General features: G+C 51.6%; 1 protein-coding gene across 1 annotated transcript in view; it reads right to left on the reverse strand.

Moving 5' to 3' along the window:
* Positions 1-11,964, reverse strand: part of TBX20 (T-box transcription factor 20) — a gene marked incomplete at both ends in the record, with an annotated part of 34,746 nt that extends 22,782 nt beyond the window's left edge. Inside the window, 5 exons of the mRNA XM_081102757.1 lie at positions 1,445-1,603; positions 3,336-3,444; positions 7,116-7,280; positions 8,207-8,462; positions 11,838-11,964. Coding sequence (XP_080958883.1) covers positions 1,445-1,603; positions 3,336-3,444; positions 7,116-7,280; positions 8,207-8,462; positions 11,838-11,964 — 816 coding nt within the window. The remainder of the gene's footprint in view (positions 1-1,444; positions 1,604-3,335; positions 3,445-7,115; positions 7,281-8,206; positions 8,463-11,837) is intronic.
* Positions 11,965-21,688: the final 9,724 nt, after the last annotated feature.

The raw sequence follows: 21,688 nt of genomic DNA on the forward strand, positions 1-21,688 counted from the left end.
ACACCTTACAGTCACACCTCCTCTCAGCCATCGGCCCACATCCTTGCTCTGGGCTCTCAATTCCTTATTTAAGTAGGGCTATCTGGGCTTTCAGCTTGGTCTTTTTTATTATTATTATTATTATTATTATTATTATTATTATTATTGATTTCAGAGAGGAAGGGAGAGGGAGAGAGATAGAAACATCAGTGATGACAGAGAATCATTGATCGGCTGCCTCTTGCACACCCCCTACTGGGCATCAAGCCGGCAACCCAGGCACATGCCCTGGACTGGAACTGGAACTGGACCCTTCAGTCCGCAAGCCAACATTCTTTCCACTGAGCCACACCAGCTGGGGCTCAGCTTTATCGTGTCACTTTTCTCGAGAGACCCAAGACCCTGTCTTCTCTGATGGACCATCCCACTCTAACAGTCATTCACTCAAAACCCAAAATATAACATCAAGACAGGAGCAGAGCCATAGACCCGGTAACCCATAACTATTCAAATGAAAGCAAGATGCAAAGTCCTAGCGAGGTGCACACCACCGAATCTGTCAAGTAACCTGCCAGTGTGGGCTCCTCCTCCTGAAGCACATAGAATCCCAGCTGGTCCCTCCGGCTGCGGAAGACTTTCTCACCTTCTCTCAGCTTGGCTTCCTCACTACAGAATGTCACTATTACCCCCAGTCTGCAAGATGATGCTCACCACGAGAGAAGAAAATATATGGGGAAGCTTCCAACAGCACCCAGTTCCTACTAAGACTTTGATAAATATTTACTGAATTGAACTAACCCATATGAATGAAAAAATGCATACATTTTAAATGTGAGATACAATAGAGAGTAGACAATAGGTAACTCAATATTATAAATTAAATATCTTGATGTTAATTAAATACACACTGCTTGCCTGCTACAGTTTATTATCTAAAGAGACATTTAGATAATAAATGTCTAAATTACACTGTAAATTACAGCTGAATAAGCCTCAGAAAGTGTCTAAAGTATCAGGAGTGTGGGCAGTTGGCTAGAATGTGTGTGCTAATTTAGCACACACAAAAATGGAACGTCTATATTTTATGGGGCAATCGATGAGTGTACGGTTATTTATCTTAGGCGGCTTTACCAGGAAGAGGAAAAGGGAGCAGGTAATTTCTCGAGAAGAAAATTTGAGAAGCCAGATAGGGGCAGGTTTGGGTCGGAGAGTGGGCAGTGAACAACCTAACCAAGAGTACACAGATTCTAGAAGAGATGGTGCAATGCGGACCTTCATAACCTTGAGCGTGGCTCACTCAACACATGGAGAGGCCCTGGCTGATACGCAGTAGCGCTCTCCAAAGAGAACTGATTCAAGTACTGGGATCCTTGTTCTCCTCACGAAAACGAAAGGACCTCCTGATTCCTTATCTTATTCAGGAGATGAACTTACTCAGGAGATGAACTGTGAACGGAGCACTCACCAGTTGATTCTGGTAGGCAGTGACTGCCGTAAAAACTGTCTCTGGGAAGATGAACGTCCTGAATTCTTCAGATTTCAGATTGAGCAGCGAGGCTGTGTGGTCCTTCTTCTTAATGATGTGCACCCGAGGCTGGTACTTATGCATCGAGTTCAAAATGATCTACAACAAAGACATGGGGAACACTGAATGTGGGCGTTCATATTGCTCAACAGCCCGAACTGCAATGAGGCAAACAAAGAACCATCAAGTCTAGAGTTTCAAATTCAGTGTTAAGAGTAGGATCTACCCTGTTCCATTCCTAAAGCAAATCATTTTCACAGGCTACTGCAGAATCATCCTTGCAAATCACATTTTATCAAACCAACCGCAGAGAATATAGGTCGTTTCAAGTATCTTTTCTAAAATGATGGGGGAAAGTCATGTAGAGAATACATTTGTTTTTAAATCAAATCTTTAAAATATTTTTTGTGTGTGTGTTAGTCTGGTAAGATCAAAGGAGATATGTCTACATTTTCCAAAGTTAAGAAATTATATATGCTAGGTGGACAGATTGTTATTAACGGGGGTGTGATATTAGACAGACCTGGGTTAGAATAGTGAATCTGCCACTTTCTAGCTCTTTAATCTTGGAGCCAGTGATCTCACCTCCTCAACCTCATCGCACATACAAAACCAGTATTAACCCCATAGGGTGTGGTGGGGATTAGAGGCTGTGACCCTTGTAAATCACACAGCAGATAGGAAGTGCTCGTTATTTCAGAGCACAGAGTAACATCACAGATGGTTCCTTAAAAGGAAATCTTATCAGACGTGCAAAGGCCTGTTCAGTGGTGTTTGTTCTATTAACTATTGCTAAGAGCTCAGCATTCCAGTAGCTCCTTTTCCACATTTTGATGAACTCCTTCATTGGCCCCAAACCATCAAACTGTTTTGTTTTTAATTGCAAGACTTCTCTCTGCTTTCATATTCATAAGACTCTACATAGGGGATATAGAATGAGTACAAAGCACTTTCCCAAGCTTCTTTAGACATCATTTCAAATGGTTGGCTTGGACCTGAAATCAAACAAATTGCTTCTGGCGTTGCCAACATCCATTTGCCCCAGGGGGCCTTGTTTATGGAGACCCAGTCAGAGTAACGGGGTTAATTCATAACTATGCTGGTGGTGCTGTCCAGAGGTTGGAAGCAGGTGAACAGGTTTCCAACTTATCTGGACATAAACCCTACTGCATCTCAGGTGAGTGTGCTCAATGGAACACCCTTTGGGCAACCCCCAAGTGGCGGCGGGGGGGGGGGGGGGGGGGGGGAAGGGGGCGGCGGTGTCTCAGCCCCATTCCTTTTATGCTGCATTATGTGACATACCACTGACAGAACTCAGGTGTATAACCCAAGAAGGGGCTGTAGTAGCCTGCGACATGCATGTTCTCTTTGTTTAATTGGCAAAGGCAGAAAGCAGTTGCTAAAGTCTTGGGAAATCCATGGTGCTAAAGGCCCGTCCCCATGCATAACAATGGCCTCCGACAAGATGAATACTTGGAGATTCTCTTAGAGCAGCGGTTCTCAACCTTCCTAATGCCCTGACCCTTTAATACAGTTCCTCATGTTGTGGTGACCCCCAACCATAAAATTATTTTCGTTGCTACTTCACAACTGTAATTTTGATACTGTTATGAATCATCATGTAAATATCTGATATGCTATATGTGTTTTCCGATGGTCGAGACCCGAGACCCACAGGTTGAGAACCGCTGGGAGGATTCACAGTGAGAGGGTGGGAGGGGCAAAGGGCCAGGCGGAGATTAGAGGAAGTTTTGTGTGACTTCTCCATCCCCTTCCCTTCCCGTCCTGGGTCCTGGGGAATCCACACAGTCCCAGGCGTCCTCGTACTTACATGGCCATGTTGATCCAGTTCATTGTTGGTGAGCTTCACCTTTTCAAAGGACACCATCTGTTTGAGTAGCTGCTCACCAGTAAAAGGGGAGTCTGGGTGGACATACAGCCTGAGAAAATTATGAGAGATTCCATTGAGGCAGTTTTTAAAAACCCTGCTCTCTGTGGGTTATAAAATATTCTGATTCCAAAGGAACACAAAACCCCTGTATAAATGGTGAATTTTATTTACCCCGTATAATGTCAGGTTTAATAATATAGCAATACCAAAATAACTCTAAAACCTCTAAATGTGTTTCTTCATGTACAATGCTCTAAAAGGGGTAACACTTAATAAATTTTCTATCATCTGTTGAGCAAGCCATTTTTAAAGGTGGGGTTTTTCCTATCTATCTGTTACTGGGCTACTTCTGTAAAATATGAGATCTAATGGTATAGGTATTTTCAAAAGAAAGAGTAGGCTATACTAATTGTATAATAAGTTCCCAGGATGAGCATTGCTAAAAATCAATGAAAACAAAGAATTTAAAAAAGAATTCTAGAGACTGCAATCATTTAAAATTGAAAGTGACTGAATTTAAAGTTTATATTCTTTATAAATACAAGGCAGAGTAACTTTATTACAGGGACCTGGGAACTTTTAACAGTCCACACAACATAACATTGTTAAGTGATGAGAATGAAAACAAGCTGGGAACGCTTCAAATTATTCAGTGTATTCATTTGTAAACAGCCCAAGCAAAAAAAAAAAAAAGTATTTATCAGGCATTTATCATCTATTGATCAGCTGCTAAGTGCAATCTTTCACAGTTAAATGCAGAGCATTTGTTCTACCTCTAAAGGTCCCAGGAGAGGGGAAGGGGATGTGCTCGATTCAACAGGACAGATTCCTTCCTGGCGGTAACAGGTTACTTGTATATCAACTGTCTATAGGAGAGTGTAACTATAGCTAAACATAAACATTATGTTTGGGGCGAAGGCCAGGGAAAAGGTCACAAAACCTTTCCTTGCGGTGTTCACGTGAAGAACAAGAAGTCAGTGTCCTGGTCTGTCACATAAGGGGATGCAGAATGGAAGCATTGGGTGCACATGCGGAAACAACCCCCCTCCCCCTCAGAAGCAAAGCCCAGGAAAGGCTGAGGGCGATAAGTAAGGGTTCTTCCTGGACCCGGGCAAGAGCCGGGAAGGCTGCATGTAGGTGTTCGCTTGCCTGCCTGCTTGTTCCACTGCTCTTTTTAGGAGGAGTGCTCAAAACTGCCTTCCAGTTGAAGAATTCTGTGACGACACAACCGTCAAGTGTCACCCTCCAAGGCTATACCTTTATAGTGCAGCTGTTTTACTGGCCAGCCCCACGTCCCAGCCTCCCTGCCAAAAAGACGGCTCCAGAACATGTCTGGTCCCAGAAGCTGCTGAAATGTTCTCTCTTCAGTATCAATTCACCAAATGTAGTCATATCAATAAAGCTCAGCACACCTAAACATCAATTACTTCAAAGAAAAGGAAACGTTCTATGCGGAAATAGAGCATTATTTCAGATCTCGGATAAAGTCTTGCCCATTGTTATGGTCAAATGATATTGTCAAGCAGTACTTCTTCTGATTAGGAACAACTGACTGATGAAGTTCAGTCTCAAATAAAATGGGTCCAAGAACAAAACCACAAGGAATTTCCAGCGTCGGTACAAAAATGATCACCCTCCCAAGTTCCCCTCCTTTTCCTTGATGGAGCTAGAAAATACAGCACTATTTCTTTTTTTAAATAATAAAGAATAGTTGCTTAAATTACCTCGAATGTTTCTATCCCATCCTACTTCTATCCTACTGAATATTTCTGCACTAAATAGTTTTATCTGATCTCAACATAAATAAGCTGAACTAAGATGAATGAAAAAATATACAGGAAGCCCCTCTTCTTTCAAGGTCCCCGGGACTTAAAATTCCAGCAATAGCTTACACATGCTTCAGTGAAGATAGGGTATTGGTACATGCTTTCCTCCTTCAACCAGAGCAGATTAGTAATATAAACAAGGCATGTCCTAGTCCTCAGAGTCCTGCTGGCCTGCACAGCTCCCCTTACCTTCAGATAGGAAGAAAACGAATGCTAAGTCAGAGTGATTAACTTCTCAGAGGAAAGACTTTGAAGGGGGTGGGGGGAGGATTTGCTTGTAAAAATGGTTAGGAATCTGCTAAAATCTCTCTCTCCTTTAAAAGCTTCAAAGTAATGTGAATCCGCTATTTAGTAGTAAGTAGTGGAGAATACTAATTATGTTCATTTTAATATCTATTGTAAACTGTTTAAAAAATGAGTAAGCATTTTTAAAAATGTCTTTAGTCACGTAATCTGTTTTTAACGTGCTGACCTGGAAGGGTTGGGACTGTCCTCCCTGGTCTCCGTGGGCATGGGAAGCTCCGGGAGGCTCCTCTGGTGTCTCCTCCCGGGAGCCCAGCACACTGTGGGCTCAGCAGTGGCATCAGCTGCCAAGTAAGCTAATGTTCCGTGTGAACCGTGTGTGGAAATGGTCTGTGTAGGTTCTGTGCCTTGACTAAGGCTCCAGACTCCACACTTACAAAGAAGCAGCTGGACCTTCAACGTTCCAAATCTTCCCACTGAAATAAAGCTTCAGCTCTGATAGGAACTTTCAGTCAATTCTATACATTAGCCCTAAAACAACGTGAAAGCTGTGAGCCCTGGTTTCAGAACCATGAGTGCAAGTCAGCTGGTATCCTTTGTATTAAGACTATCGCTACGCAGCCTATCACTATAGCTGTTAATTGTTCACAGAAGCAAATATGTGAACAGGAGATCCAACCCCCCTGCCCCCCCCACCCCCCCACCCCCCCCCACCCCACCAAAGATCAACTGGGCAAAGCAGCAATAATAACGGTTTATCTGCGTGATATTTTCAACAGGGTTCTACTGGGAAAACATTATTACCAATGAAAGCACAAAAGTAAACATGTATGATCCCTAATATCCCAATTGAGTAATGTTTCATGTAAAAAAAAAAAAAAAAAAAAAGCTAACCGGATGTTGAATTACATTTATCCACTTAAATTTTCAACTTAAAATCTCTGGACCCTTTCTGGACAAAAACAACCACATTTTACCAGAATGATATTTCTTATGTGCAGATATAACTGTATTGTGAACAAATATTTACTATAAGGAACCACTTTTCCAAAAATGCACTTTTTAACCCTTTAAGTGCCAACCAATATCCTAGGAACTATGCTAAAATTGCCAAGGCATTTTTGCTGATTTTACAGAAGTTTAGGGAAAAAATTATGAATCGCAAGTAAATGAAGTTACATATTCAAAAACTTAAGGAAACCTTTACTAGATTGACATATTTAGCAATATCATCATCACTAATAAAAGCAGATTAGAACTGGACGCCATTCCGAAGCTTTGATAGCGCTCCCTTGGCGAAAGACAGGAGGAGCGCCATCGCACTCCCCTGCACTCTAGGGGTTAAAAACAGGATTTTAGGGCAGCCACTTCCTACTAGAAATGATGAGTGGCATATGAAGTGGGCCCAGATTTCTAACGAATACTCCAACTGCCATTTGAGGAAACTCTGACATGAATTAAGAGGAAAAGGCAGAAACCCTGCCTTTCTCAGAGACGGGCTGGTATTTTGTATAGTTGATCCCAGAGTGTCTGTGCTGGGAATCCTACCAGAGCTCAGAGCTTTAAAAACAGACCTGCTTAACATTCAAACCACCAGGGCAGGGGGCACTCTGCTGGCAGGGTTCACAGGCAAACGTCTGGAGGCACAAACCTGGCCGGCAGCGGTGGGTCCGCCTTGCCTGCCACCAGCCAGGAGGAGCGGTGGTAGGCGTAGCGGTACCTCTTGTTGTCCACGGGCACGATGTCCATCAGGACTATGTACTTGGCCTCAGGATCCACGCCGGAAAACGACACGCGGATAGTAGGGAACATCCTCCTGACACAGGGAGACACAAAGAGCCGCTGAGTTAGAGGGCAGGGAAGGGTAAGACCGCCCCGCCCCCCACCTCCCAGAGGCCCCCAAGCCCTTTCTGCTTCCTGTAAAGCCAGAGACGTGAATTTGGAGACCGAAGTGCTAGATAATTTTACAGGGGTCTCATGGCTGGGAAAGTTGTGTTCCCTTTCGTTTTGGATGCCCAAGGTCTGTGATGATGGAAAAGCCTAGCTTTTCAGCAAGCCCACTGAGCTCTGACCCAGGGTCTCCGGAGCGACCCAGCCCTGCAACTCCCTGGGGTGGGAGAAAACTCGCTCCTGCCACAGAGAGCGGAGCAGGAGTCTCAGCTTGGGCTTGGGGGACCTTGCCTGTATTTCCCAGCGTCCTGAGAGCTGGAGCTCAGGACACCGACCCCCAGAGCCTGGCTTCCCGCCCGCCCGCCTGCCCAGAGCCTGCCCTGCAGAGGCGCCAAGGGCCTTACAGCCAGCGCCCCTCCTCCCCAGAGTGCCATCCTTACAAACCTCATTCTGCCGCCCAGGTTTTACTTTTCCTTCAGCGGGAACTGGAGGCTTCTGAGGATTGAGGCCCCGATAAAGGAAGCTACCTGCCTCCCTTGCAGCACCCAGTCGCGCCCCTGCACCCTGGACACTCCCTCTAGATGCCGAGCCTGCACCCCCAAACCCCCCCGGGCTGCGGGGTCAGACATTCCTGGCCCCTGTGCCCTTCTCATCAAGACCGAGGTGCGGTTTCCCAAGGCCAGATCTTGAGACAGTAAAAGCCTGGGGATTCTCTGAGCAGCACTTCTCAACTTCCTCTCCGTGCTCCGAACCCGAACCCGAACCCGCAGGGATTCCCCCAGCTCCTGGAAACGCCCCCAAGCCGCCCAGGGAGCACTCCCCACCCGCTCCTCCCCGCCAAGGCCCCGCTACCTGCCAGACTTGGTGATGATCATCTCTGTGCCCAGCTCGTGGAATTTGTCCCAGAGCTCCTTGGTCTCCAGGCTGCAGGCGATTTTAGCCATTTCCTCGCTGGGGATGATGGGGGTGGTGGGGATCAGCGGCTCGGTGCAGAGCGAGGAGGACGCCGGGCTGCCGCCGCCTCCGCTGCCGCCAAACTCCCCGTGAGCATCCAGGCTGGTGAGTTCGCCCAGGGGCTGGGCGCAGGATGACTTCTCCACAAATTGTTCTGCAAGAGAATGGACCGTGGCAGCTAATGCTGTGAGCAAAGATGCAGCAAGGAGAGCCGCACAACTGAAATAGAGACCCAGATTTGACCTTGGAAAAGTTAAGCTCAGAAACTCCAGGAAGTCCGCTGAGAACCCACCTGATACAAATCAAGCATGCGGCGCCGTGGAGTGGCGCGCCCTCTGCTTGCTTACTGGACCACGCGGGTGAGTTCCAGAGGCATCCACCACGACTCAAGCCCACACCGGAGGATAGACATGTGAAGGCCGGAAAGGGGTGCCCACGATGCATAAAAAGCAAGGGTTCCTGTTTGCATCCCTCCCAAGTCCTAGACTTCACAGCCTGTGGGAGCTGGTGCCAGGGCTGCCCCTTGGACAACCGAGAGAGACTTCTGTCCTGGGAGAGCCAGGGAGTGAAGAGATGAGCCCCTTCCTCTCAAAGCCCCCTCTCCATAGAAGAAGGAAACGTGGGTGGGAGTGGAGAGGCGGTTAAAAATAAAAAATCAAGTCATTTCACTTCTCTGCCTGGCTCATTTATAGGCCTCAGCATGTTAGATTAGAGCAGTGGTTCTCAACCTGTGGGTCGCGAACCCTTTGGCGGTCGAACGACCCTTTCACAGGGGTCACCTAAGACCATCCCGCATATCAGATATTTACATTACGATTCATAACAGTAGCAACGTTACAGTTATGAAGTAGTAACGAAAATAATTTTATGGTTGGGTCACCACATGAGGAACTGTATTTAAAGGGCCAGAAGGTTGAGAACCACTGGATGAGAGCATTTGCACGATGTCTCTCCCAGCCTGAGATCTTATGAAAGGCTAGCATTTCCCTGGTTAAATCACAGGAGTGTGTGCTCTGGGCCATTTCTGGACAAAAAAGATATTAGAATTGAGGAAACCAACCCGAAACCCAGGCTAGCAGGCACATTAAAGTAGGAAGGAGGCTTTGCCATCCACCAGGAGGCGGGAATACGACTACCAGGAACCAAACATTTCCCGACAGCTGATAAGGGCCTGGGTCTCCACCAGTCACTTTGATGGAATACAGGGTGGGTGACTTTTGTAGTTATCCCAATTATCTTGCATCCCTTAAAAAATGAGAAACTACTTGAATCTGCTATGTGAAACTGACCACCAAACAACTCTATTCTAAGTGCCTCCAAGGAACTGAAACCAGTTCTAAATGTAGGTATGTACATCGTATAGGCGTCCTATAAAATGTTTTGTCTGTATTTCTCCTTGACTTAGGGCAGCAAATAGAGCATTTTTACCTTTTCTTCTTTTACAATAACAATCCAACTCCTAGGAACGTTTTAAATTAAAAATCATCCAATTATTTATCTTATCCCTATATTTTCATTCTGAAAACAAGAGACCCGTGCTTTGGGGAAAATCTTATCCTCTAAGAATATTTCCAGAGGCTTATTCACATAATGTCTTCACAGGGAATTAAGAGGGAGCCTTGGGAATTTTCTTATTTTCTGACCATTGAAAAACGCAAACTCCCTCAGCCTCGGACTAACCAGTGCGTCAGGGCTGGGACGTGGAGGAAGCGAAGAAGAAGAAGAAAACCACACGGAAATGCTTTCGCACAATGTCAGGCGTCAATTATATCTCAAAAAAAAAAGCTTTTTTACAGGAAAAGTCTGAGGCTATGCTTCTAAATAGACTTAAAGTGTTTCAATGGGCAGTCGAGAGACACTTTCGGCCTCTACCCTGGCTTCAACAGTTCAGTAGGGTTTCATACCGTATTCCCTCTCAACAGAGCCTTCCCTCTTTCTCTTGCCTAGAGTCCATGGCTTACACAGTCACTAACTGTGCTCTGTGGAACTGACCCCTAAAAGGGACCCGAATGACTTCTGGTTCCTCCAGGGGGCTGGTTAGCCACAGACGGGGTGTGTGGTGAGGGGTGGGGGGTGGTGGCTCTGTGAGCTGGGCATCGTTTAGAATGTAGATCGGTGCTTTTTCTCAGGAAAATAAATAGACAAGGAGGCAAGGCTGAGAGGACAGTGGCCCTGAAGCCGCTTGTTTCCCGGGCTGCTGTCTGTCCTTCTGGGAGGAATTTTAACCTGAAATGGTCTTTTCCTGCTGGCTACCAAAAGGTGATGGGGGCAGCGCCAAACAGGAGTGGGTACCGTTGGCAAGTCCCACAACCAAACTTTGGAATTGGTGGTTGATTTTTTTTCCTGTGCGGCCTGGGTTTGTTTGATTGGTTGTTTCCATCCCGTTGGCAGGTTTAGGTTTAGATGGGAGGGTGGGTGGGAAAAGCCAGGAAAAAGCCAGAGCCTCGGAGGAGAGACTTTTTGACATTATGTTTTCTGGAGCCCTTCCGGTTTCTTCTTCCTTAGTTCTGAGTGGCTACACGGATTTTAATTCTCTCTTTTTTTCTCTCCAGGCCCCTTGTTTTTCATCTTCAGGGCTTCATCTTTCATATTATTATTGTTTTGGATGTGAGACGTTAAATTGTTGGGAAAAATGGAGGGGGGGAGGGAGGAAAAAATTGGGAGAGTTAAAAAGAAAATATTATCCCGTTTGCTATTTGATGTTTTTCACTGTTTTAGGGCTTCCAGCTGGTCGCGATATGAAATAATTATTTCCTGGGGCCCCAAGAGGTGACACTGAGAACAGGTCTTTCTCAGCTGTAAAGGGACAGTGAGCCACACCTCTGGCAGTTTCCTCCCCACATAATTCACTTGTGCTCAGGGGAACATAATCCCGTTCCTCCCTGTCCTCCCAGCCTAGAGTCTTCTATAAATGGTAAAGGTTGTTAAATAAACAGTAAAGCTAAAAGTTGAGGAATTTGGGAAATGGTGACTGGCTCATGTTTTTGCCAAACTCTACTGAAATGCCGGCACTTATAAAACGATGTCTTATTGATAAGTCTAGAACTTCTGTGAAGAAAATGGCCCACTCGGGAAGAAATGGCTTCCCCTACAGCCCTTGACTGTGGTTTTAAGAACTAACCCTGTTTAAGAGCGAAGCCTATCCAGTCGGGAGGAAAACAAAATTAAACTAGTTTCTTGTGAAGTCGCGCGCAGTCTCCTTGGATTCAACTGCACAAGCAGGTGTTAAGCGTCTTTGGAAATGGGTCTTATTATTATATATCCTTCAGTGTTGTTATCCCAACAGAGCTATCCACCCACACGCACTCCTCCTGGGATTCTAGGCAGAGGGAGAGCGCCTACCGCCTGAACGAGAGGCGAACCCGCTTGTGTTTCAGACTCGGAAGCTCCCAAAGAAAACGTGGGCCTTAAAGGAAAAACCCTCCCACCCGACTTATGGCCTGGGGCCTGAGGGTCCCCCTCCGGAGCCCCCCGCAGCCCGCGCAGCTCCCCGCCTCCGCCCACCGGGGCGGCGAGGCAGCCGACTTACCCAGGGGCTTGATGGTGTTTTCCGGGGCCTCCTTCTCCTTGGAGCCGCCGCTGGACATGAGCGCCGCGATGGAGAAGGCGTTGGCCCGGGAGGAGAGCTGGGGCTTGGGCGACGCCGTGAACTCCATGGCCCCCGGGACGCGGTCCTGCCCGGGGACGGGCCTGGCCGAAGTGCCGTCCAGCTCCCCCCGGGGAGACAAAGACCGAAACGCGCCGCCAAGTTTCCGAGTGCAATCGCAGCGCAGCCGGGGACGCCAGGTGAGTCAGTCCCAAGTCCCCGAGAGCGCCCCACCGACCCCCCACACCCCCACCGCGAAGTGCTGGAGCCGCAGAGCCTTCGAACCGGCCGGAGAGGACGGAGATGGACCGCGAGCTCCACCCGGCGCGCAGGCACCGGCGCGCGCGGCAGGACCACAGGCTGCGCCGCTGGGAGCGGGGGACGCGCACCCGCTGCGCAAAGCCCAGGGGTCCGCTGCGCAAAGCCCAGGGGTCCGCAGCACCCCCTCCGCGGCCTTCCTCCCTGTCCCCCGCGGGGACAGCCGGCGGGGCCCCAGCGGCAGGAGCCCAAGACAGGGCGCGACAGCAGGGAGCCCGATCGCCGCGCGGCGCGGCCCCGAGGACACTGCGCGCGGTGCCCGCAGCCCCGCGCCTTAATCTGCTGGCGGCGCCGACCCCGGTGACCGGCAGCCAGTCAGCGCCGCCCCACGTCACCGCTTCCTGCTGCCGCCGCCGGGGGCGGGGCGGGGCCGCCGGAGCGGGGAGGGCGCGCCCGGGGCGCCGCGCCCGCCGCCAACCTGGCACCCTTTGGGGACAGGGGGTGCCACCACCCAGCTGGTCTGGGGGCGAGAGGGAGGTGCGCGCTGTCGCGAGTGACCTTTTTTCCCGACCTAAGATCCGAGATCCCGGGAGTGGCGCGGCGCGTGACCCTAGACCGGAGGGCGACCAGGAGCTCTCGCCTCGCCCCGGGGCCAAGGATCTGTCTCACCGCCGCTCAAAGTTCCAAAAGAGCGTCTGGAAACGCCAAGGAGAGAGGAGAGCGGCGCGGGGAGCTGGTGCCCACGGGCCAGCCCCATTCTCCGGGTCCCCCAGGCTGGGTCCCGGGACTGGCTGGTCTCCAATATCTGGCTGCTTGGCAGTGGGGCTGCGGGGCGCAGCCCGGCGAAAGGTGCGCTAACGGGGTGCTGGGAGTCTTGCGCAAAGGATGGCGCCCTCACCGCCAGGGTTTGTGCTGCACAGCGGGGTGCCTCTCCCCCGGGGCTCCCGTTCCGGGAGGGACTCGGGAAGGCAGGGGCGGGCGCTGTGCGGGCGCGGCCCCTGCGGGGACCCGGGAGGCGCGGCGGGAGAGTGGGGCTCACAGCGCGCGGGCGCCGCTGACGCGGGACCCCTGCCCCCGCAGACTCGGCGGCGACCCGGACTTCCCACGGCCTGGGGGTGGGGGTTGGGGTGGGGGGGTCGTCGTGTCGGCCTTGCCCAGCTTAAATAACTCAAATTCTCCGAATTCGCAGGGTAATCCGCTCCCCTGGAGCGGAGCCGGGTAAACTCAGGCTGACAACACCCAGGCTGCACATGTAAATATTTGCGCTCCTTTTCAGCCAGTCGGTCTGGCGAGTAAGAGCCTCTTGGTGGGTCTTAACGGAAAAAAGGAAAACATCCCCTATTTCCCGCCAGCCTTCTACTTTCCTCACCGCACCTCCGCTCCCCGGCTGCTGAAATCAGCCCGTGGGGACGCGGAAAGTCAAAGCTGGAGAACGTTTGGGAAAGTGAAAGGACGCCACCTGGGAGAGGCGCGGCTCAGCCCGCCCTGTCATCGCGCATCAGGCGTTTCTAAGCAGGTGCTGCGCGGAGGTGCCGGGCCACGTTTTCCGCAGTCAGCCCCCACGGACAGTGTGCCTGCGGCATGTTCGGGGAGTTCGTCAAAACCCCGGCTTCCGTGTGGAAGGGGCTCCGCCGTCCTCTCTCTTGTCTCTGGAGAGAGAACGCCCGGGTCTGGCGCGGCGCAGGGCGGGTCGCCCGCGCAGTCGGCCCGGCGGGCTAAGGGCTCCCTGGAGCCCGGGACCGCACTCCAGGCCGCGGTCCTGCTCCCGGCCGCCGCCACTGCTCTGGGCTGTTCCTGCGAGGCCGGCAGTGGGGCCAACGCAGGCTGAGAGCAGAAGGCTTTCCGACGAAACCGCCGTCAGAAGGAGAGAGACTCAGCCAACCCCAACCGGGCGCCCAACGACCCGTTTCCATTCTTGAGTCTTTGGTCCATTGCTGTTTGGGGACAACCAGACCCTTCAGTTATCAAAGTCTCCCACTCCCCCCCTCTGCTCCCCAACCCCACTCAATCCAAGAGTGACACTTCCCTCTTTCCAATGCAAGGTGCACACTGGCTCCTTTCCTGCCTCAAATGCTTAGAGTTGGACCAGGAAGGAGGACTTAGTGCTGGTGGTGGGAGGGGGGGGGGCTTGGTTTTTTTAGGGGGGGTGATGTCAGGATTAGTGTAGAACTTAATAGGTGCTCTGCTGGTTTTAGTTTTCAAAAACTTATTTTACCTCAATTTAAAAAAACAACTTGCCGTTGCTTTTCCTGCACACAGGGAATGCCGTCTTTTTTCTTAGTTGCCTTACTGGATCAGACTGGAGTTTGAGTAATATGAGAGGGGCATTTGTAGAAAAATAGGCGGAGGAGGGGAAAGCTGCCCCAGTCTTGGCCAGCTCTGGGTCTCCTGTAGGCAGGAAACTCTGCTCTTCGTCCTATTACAGGGAAAAGGGGAAGAAGAAGAAAGAAGCTCAGTGGGCACTCAGAGTCGGGTAGATGGCAGCCCAGCCGCCCAGAGGAATGGAGGAGGCCTCTTGAAACCAAGCTGGGCGCCAGAGGTGAGCTGTTTGGAGCCGCAGAACAAGCTATGCATCTTGCTGGTGCTGAAATCACCGCAGTAAAATGTATACACTACAACATAATTATCGGGGGCACAGGGTCCCTTCCATAGATTTATTGCCTTTGCAAATCAATACGGCGCTCTAAAAACCGGACGGTGCCCCGGCAGAGAGGTGCTGTCAGGAGGTGACTCAGAGACGTGAGCGCTGAATTCAGAGGCCCTCTACCCACCCCTCCCTTATGGCAGGTTAACAGGTGAAGCCACCAAAGAGGCTGGAAGGAAGCAGCACCATTAACGCTTCCCTCCAGGCCGGTCTCACCAAGGACAGACCAGACATGGGCGCTGCTGTGGACACCAGCAAGTGCCTTGGACCCAAGGAGACCTTGTCTTGCCTGTAGCCCCTGTGAGCCCTGAGACTTTGCTTGGGTTCCGGAAAGCTCTCAAAGCCTCCGTTTCCTCACCTACATTAAAACAGGGCCAACAGCCCTAACCAGATTGGCTTAGTGGATAGAGCGTCAGCCTGCATACTGAAGAGTCCCAGGTTCAATTCCAGTCAAGGGCATGTACCTTGGTTGCGGGCACATCCCCAGTGGAGGTAGCTGATCGATGTTTTTAACTCTCTATCCCTCTCCCTTCCTCTGTAAAAAAATCAATAAAATATATTTTTAAAAAATAAAATAGGACCAACAATTTATTCCTGCCCAGAAAAACAGCGCTGCGGATTGATGAGGTAACGCGCATGAAGCGCCTACACGGAACAGTTACCCCAATTTAAGTAAAACATTAAGTACAGAATTTTATTACATTTAATTTTTGAACTGCAATTTCGCGATCAGTTGCAGAGCTGTAGACAGTTTTGGAAACGGGCTCAGAGAATTGGGGTCACTGGGTGGTAAGGGAGCATTATTTAAGTCCCGTTGAACTTGGGAGGCTAGGAATTTAAACTGGTGGTTACATGTCTGAGTTTGATCATACGGACTTCCATTATACGGAGGACTGGGAGATGCCTTATGCACGCTGCCCTTCCCAATTCTCACTTGCAGCATCCGCAGCTCAAAAGCTAGTCCACTCTGGAGCTGCCCTGGAAGTAAGAGGTTTCCCGCTGTTCTGTAGCTAAAGCAGAGCCAGGGCTGACAGGGCAGGGACCGTCCCCTAGTGTCGCTGACGCCCCGCAGGCGCTGGGAGCGAGGGCTGCGCTGCAGCAGCGGGACCGGGTAAGGGCCCAGAGGCCATCAGGCACCGGCGTGTGAAGGCCAGACAGAATGGGGGAAGGAGACGGTTTCTCAGCAGCCGGGCAGGCAGACCTCTCGCCCCATCCTCTCCAGTGAATGCTGGGAGAGCACAGTGAGGCCCCACCTGGGCTCAGTGGTTGAGCATCAGCTATAAACCAGGAGCTCACGGTTCAAGGATCAGGCCACCTGCCCTGTTGCGGGCTCCATCCCCAGTGTGGGGCGTGCAGGAGGCAGCCTATCAATGGTTCTCTCATCACTGATGTTTCTCTCTCTCCCTCTCACTTCCTCTGTGAAATCAATCATAAAAAAATATATTTCTGCCCTGGCTGGTTTTGCTCAGTGGATAGAGCGTCGGCCTGTGGACTGAAGGGTCCTGGGTTCATTTCCCGTCAGGGGCATGTACCTTGGTTGCGGGCACATCCCCCGTGGGGAGTGTGCAAGAGGCAGCTGATCGATGTTTCTCTCTCATTGATGTTCCTGACTCTCTATCCCTCTCCCTTCCTCTCTCTAAAAAAATCAATAAAATATATTTTAAAAAATATATATTTCTTTTAAAGGCACAGTGATGGGCCTTGGGATTTCTCAGTTCGGTGTGCCGCTGGAGAAAGACTCCCTAAGGGGGGTGGGGGGAGGCCGCAGCCTCTCGCAGGCGGCTCCGCAGGTCCCCTTGGGGCCGAGGGCAGCGTGTCCCGCGCCAGGGAGGGAACGAGGTGGCGGGGCCTCAATGTAACGGTGCGCAGACGGGGCGGGCACAGCCTTTCCTCGCAGTAGCTGGGGACCAGGCGCGAACGCACACCCTACCCCCTAAAGACGTTACGTTTTCTTGGCCCCCCAAGCGGCCCGGAGCCGCGCCCCGCAGCAAGCCTGGCGTCCGCGCCCAGCGCCGGGTGCAAGGGCGAGGCCAAGACCAGCTCCTCCACGGCCGCGTGTGTCCTCTGACCGTCGCAGGGGCCTGTGTGCGCGCGTCCTCACATGGCGCCCAGCCATCGGGCCCAGGAAAGGGATGCCATGCGGGCCAAGGCAGGCCGCACCCAGGCCCAGGACCCTGTCCTCAGGGGGTGAGGGAAAAGGTCACTGGTGGCCGCAGCCCGGGTCCTGCGACGTCCTCCCCCAGCCCCCCGCCCTCCTCCCGTGTCCACGGGCAGGCAGTCCGGGGCCTGGGGACAGAGGGCAGGCGCGCTGGGCCCACAGCCTCCATCCAAGATGCTCCCTCTGGCTGCGACCCTCCCGCTCCACCCCGCGAACGCTGCTTCCCGGTTCGGTTCTTCCCGGGAGCTCGCGGCCGCGGGGACGCCCGGCCCGCAGGCTTTCTGACCCGGGAAGGGCCGGCGCGCTACAGCCCACGGGGTGTAAACCTCGCAGCGCCATCCCAAGAACAACAAAGACAGACAGAGCTCTGACCCTGCGAGCGAGGGATGCTGACCGCTCTCCCCGCAGCTCGCCCTCCCTCCTCCTCCACGCTGCTCCCGCCTTCCCTCTCCCACCCTCCTCTAGGGAGCTCCCTGCCTCCCCTCCCCCTACCAACGCCCCTGCCCTGTCTCTAATTAAAGCTTAGATCGTTTTTTTTTTCCGTTGTGAATTTGTTGCATGAGTTTTGCTTTTTAAAATTACTGCATTAAAATATTATTTATTACTTAATAAAATAAAATATTATTTATTACTTAACTAAATATTCAATTACTTAAATAGAATATTATTTAATTGTTAATTAAATAATATTTATTTTTTTGGCGCCCCCTTAAATTTTGGGCTTTCAACCTAGTCCCGGCCCCTTTAGCAAGGTTTAGAATTTGATCGAAATTACGTTGATGATAAGCATTAGAGCAGGGATTCAACGCAAATTTCTAGCTTCCAAGCTTCACTCCTGCCATGACCCAGGCACTGACCCGGTGAAGCGAGAACTCCCACGAGGAGGAGGGAAGCGGACAGAGGATGAATGTGGGTGCCCAGCCCCCCAGGGCAGACCCGTGGGGCCTGCCAGGATGGGGCCCGCTGCAGCCAGACAGGCTGCCAGCATGCTTCCTGAGCTGCAGGTTCGTAGACATTTAAAAACGAACTCAACATGAAATGAGAGGACTCCGGAGATGAGGAGTCACAGCCGTTTTTCTGGCAGTGCCCTGCCTCCCACAAGCAGCGCCAGTTTTGGAGGTGTCACCTAGTTCTACTTAGCGATGGCTGCATGGGGAAGATGGCCCAGCCTTCCCCCAACCAGCCGCCCCTGTCCTCTCGGGGGTGATTGCTGGGGCACCTCTGCCTTGGGTCTTCAGGAGCTGGCCTGGGGCTGCTTGGTTACAAACCATCCATGCCTATCCAGAGGTTTAGAAGATCAAGGTGAGGAAGTCACAGACAGGAAGTAGCCCTCCAAGGTCTCTGCTGCCAGCTCCCATTGTGGGTCACCCCAGAAGCCACCAGGAAAGCTCATCTTTTTTTTTAAAAATATATTTTATTGATTTTTTACAGAGAGGAAGGGAGAGAGAGATAGAGAGTTAGAAACATCGATGAGAGAGAAACATCGATCAGCTGCCTCCTGCACATCTCCCACTGGGGATATGCCCGCAACCCAGGTACATGCCCTTGACCGGAATCGAACCTGGGACCTTTCAGTCCGCAAGCCGACGCTCTATCCACTGAGCCAAACCGGTTTCGGCAAGGAAAGCTCATCTTATTCCCTGCCAAGGGCAAAATATACCCAGGAAGGGCTTGGGCGCCTATTCCCAAACCCAGCATGCTCCCAGAGGACTTGAAGCATGTATTACACAAGGGAACAAGGACATAGGCACCAAATAAAAGACAGAGAGTGCAGAGTATTTGCTCATTCATCCAGTGTCATCTGGTGCTCGCTCTGGGCTGGGTACTGTGCTGGGTCCCAGGAACTGACCAGCCACCAGAACCCTAAACTTCCTGCTTGTGCAACTCACCTTCTGGTGGAAGACACTAACAAGCCTGTAAAAACCACAAGAAAGAGAAATTGTGACAAAGACTTGGGAAAACAAGGAGCAGACGTAGCAAACTCAACCTCTGTGGGGCATTCATTCCTTCTGGACCAGGCACTGGCATATTGGGTGGGGATGTGGTTGGATACGTTGCATGCGATCATCCCTGCCCAACAAGGACTCACAGCCCAGCTGGAGATGGATAAAATAGCACGGATATAAAAAACACACACATTCATTCTCCTCAACACTGAGCTAAAAGAACTCTTGGGATGTAGGGGCATCAGGGCTCAGTGTTAAGTACAAATAAGACAGAACTAATAAGGAATAAAAAGCCTTGCAGAAGAAGGTGTTCGGGTCTAGCATCTGAAACACCGGTTTGGAGCAAGCTGTGCTGGCTCAGTTTCCACATCTGTAAAATATGGTTACTGAGGACAATACCTACGCCAAGAGTTTGTTGTGAAGATTAACGGAGCAATGTCCCCTTGGTGACTCTACAGGGGTCAATGAACCCCGGAACTTGGGAAGAAATCCCTTTGTGATCCAGGGCTGATACAGATTAGATCTGACCAAGAAGTGTGTCCAAGAGCTCCAGTTTCCACGCTCTGGGAATGTCAGGAACAGCTTTCTGGGTCCCTGGGATGCTCTGGGTCCCACTCAGGGCCTCACTGCCATGGCGAGGAGGGGCCAGGTCCTCGCCCCTGTTCCAACGGGCCTCCGCTGCGAACACTCGCTGGAAAGGCAGGAGGCCCACAGCCGGCCTCTCCGCTGCCTTTTCTCCCATGAACTCACGTAGCGTGAAGGCGCTTTGAGTACATCTCAGGTTCTGGATGCTAGTTTTCAGTGCATTACACAGAGCCATTGCGCACTTAATGCGTGCCAGGCGCTGCGCTTCGGCTTTCCAAGAAATATATAATGTTGGTAATAGCATCAGTCGGGTCGCATTAGCATGTGCATGTTTAAAAGTGCAGAAAATGAGTCTGGGAAGGCTAACTGAACCTCCCCCCACACATCGAATTCCAGCACTGACTTGCTTGGTTTGCTGTTCTGGAAGCAGAGGCAGCGCGGAGAGGGCTGAATTTTCTGGGTCTGTTTGTAAACCGCAGCCCCAGAGGCAGGAAACACGCGCACATCTTTGTTGTCTGCCCAGCAGGACCAGGGACTTTATGCCTCCAAACTGGGTACCCTGCAGGCTCCTGGCCCCCCGGCCGCGCCAAGGTCCTTCCGTGTCTCCGAGGACCTCGGGCGCAGGCGGCCTTTTTAGATATTTTTTTTCTTTAACCATGTAACTACCGAGTCATCTGCAGGTGGCGGCCACGGAGGCGGCTAGGCAGTTAGAGACGGCGTCGGCCTGGGGATCGGATCGCGGCCGCTTGGTGGGAGTCTGTGAGGCGCACTGCCCCAGGACCCCCAAGTTCTGGAGGCAGACTGCCAGACTGCCAGGTTTTCGAGGTTCGAAGTCAGATTTGCCCTTTGCTGGCCCTGGGCCCCTGAGCTGTGTGGTCTGCTCCAAGCCTCAGTTTCCCCAGCTGTGAAGAGGGAGGCTGAAGGGTGCCCTGAGGCCCGCAGAGCGCTCTGGGAGCAGGGACCAGCTGCAGTTGGGGCGACTCCACGGCAGGAAGCGGATCCTTCCGGCAACCAGGCGGCGCGGATGCCTCCAGCTCCAGGGCTTGCAAGGCGCACTCTCGCCTCTCGTCTGGGGTCCGCTGCTCCCTCCCACCAGCCCGCCCCATCCCAGCAGCCAGCGTGGGTCCCAGGCCTGCACCTTGGAGAGCCCAAGAGGACCATGGCGCCCTCCGCCCGGCTCCACCTCCTGCACCACTTGGTGACTCTACAGGGGTATCCGACCCCAAAGACTCTTCCCGGGGCGACGCTGTGGGGTCTCTTGGAAAGACTGCATTTTCGGAGAGGCAGACCAATTTCTCCGCTCGCGACACGCGGGCCCCCTTAGGGGCACACGAGGCTCCCACCCAGGACCCGAGGCCAGAGATGGTGCCCTGGGCTCCGGCGGCCGCCCCGGGGCTGGGACGCAGATGTCCGAGTGAGAGCCCCGCCTGCGCACGGACCCGGCTCAGCCGGCGCGGGACGGTGGCGCTGGCGCTGGTGGCGGCGGCCCTCCCTGGCCGTCCTGCCGTGTAATCAGGGCTATTATCAGGCGCGGCTTGCAGGATGGCGCCGCCGAGCTCTACCCCCATTAGCGTGGGGCAGGGTGGGGGCTGGGTCCCCAGGCCGCAGCTGCAGCGCTTCTGGGGCGCGGCTCGGGCCGGTTCAGACCGGCCTTTCTCCGGCTGCCAGTTTACTACACTTCTATTTCCTGGCTCCCAGTTCGACCCTTACTATCTCTGTGGCGTTGGAGCAAATCACTGAACTCCGAGCCTCAGTTTCTCATCTGTAAAATGGGCACTTACGACTGTCATGAAAATTAACTAAAACGATGCACATTAAGCGCTATGCGGATTACCTCACAGGCACACATGGTGTTACTGCTATTATTCCACTAGAATTGTATCTGCCTTTTTAAAGGCTGTTTATTATTATTATTATTTTTTTAAATATATTTTATTGATTTTTTACAGAGAGGAAGGGAGAGGGATAGAGAGTTAGAAACATCGATGAGAGAGAGACATCGATCAGCTGCCTCCTGCACATCTCCTGCTGGGGATGTGCCCGCAACCCAGGTACATGCCCTTGACTGGAATCGAACCTGTTCAGTCCGCAGGCCGACGCTCTATCCACTGAGCCAAACCGGTTTTGGCTATTATTATTATTATTATTATTATTATTATTATTATTATTAAAAAAGAGGTAAAGAGAGGAAACACGGTTGAAT

Source organism: Myotis nattereri, assembly GCF_964212035.1.
Source record: "Myotis nattereri genome assembly, chromosome: 11".
Taxonomy (NCBI): domain Eukaryota; kingdom Metazoa; phylum Chordata; class Mammalia; order Chiroptera; family Vespertilionidae; genus Myotis; species Myotis nattereri.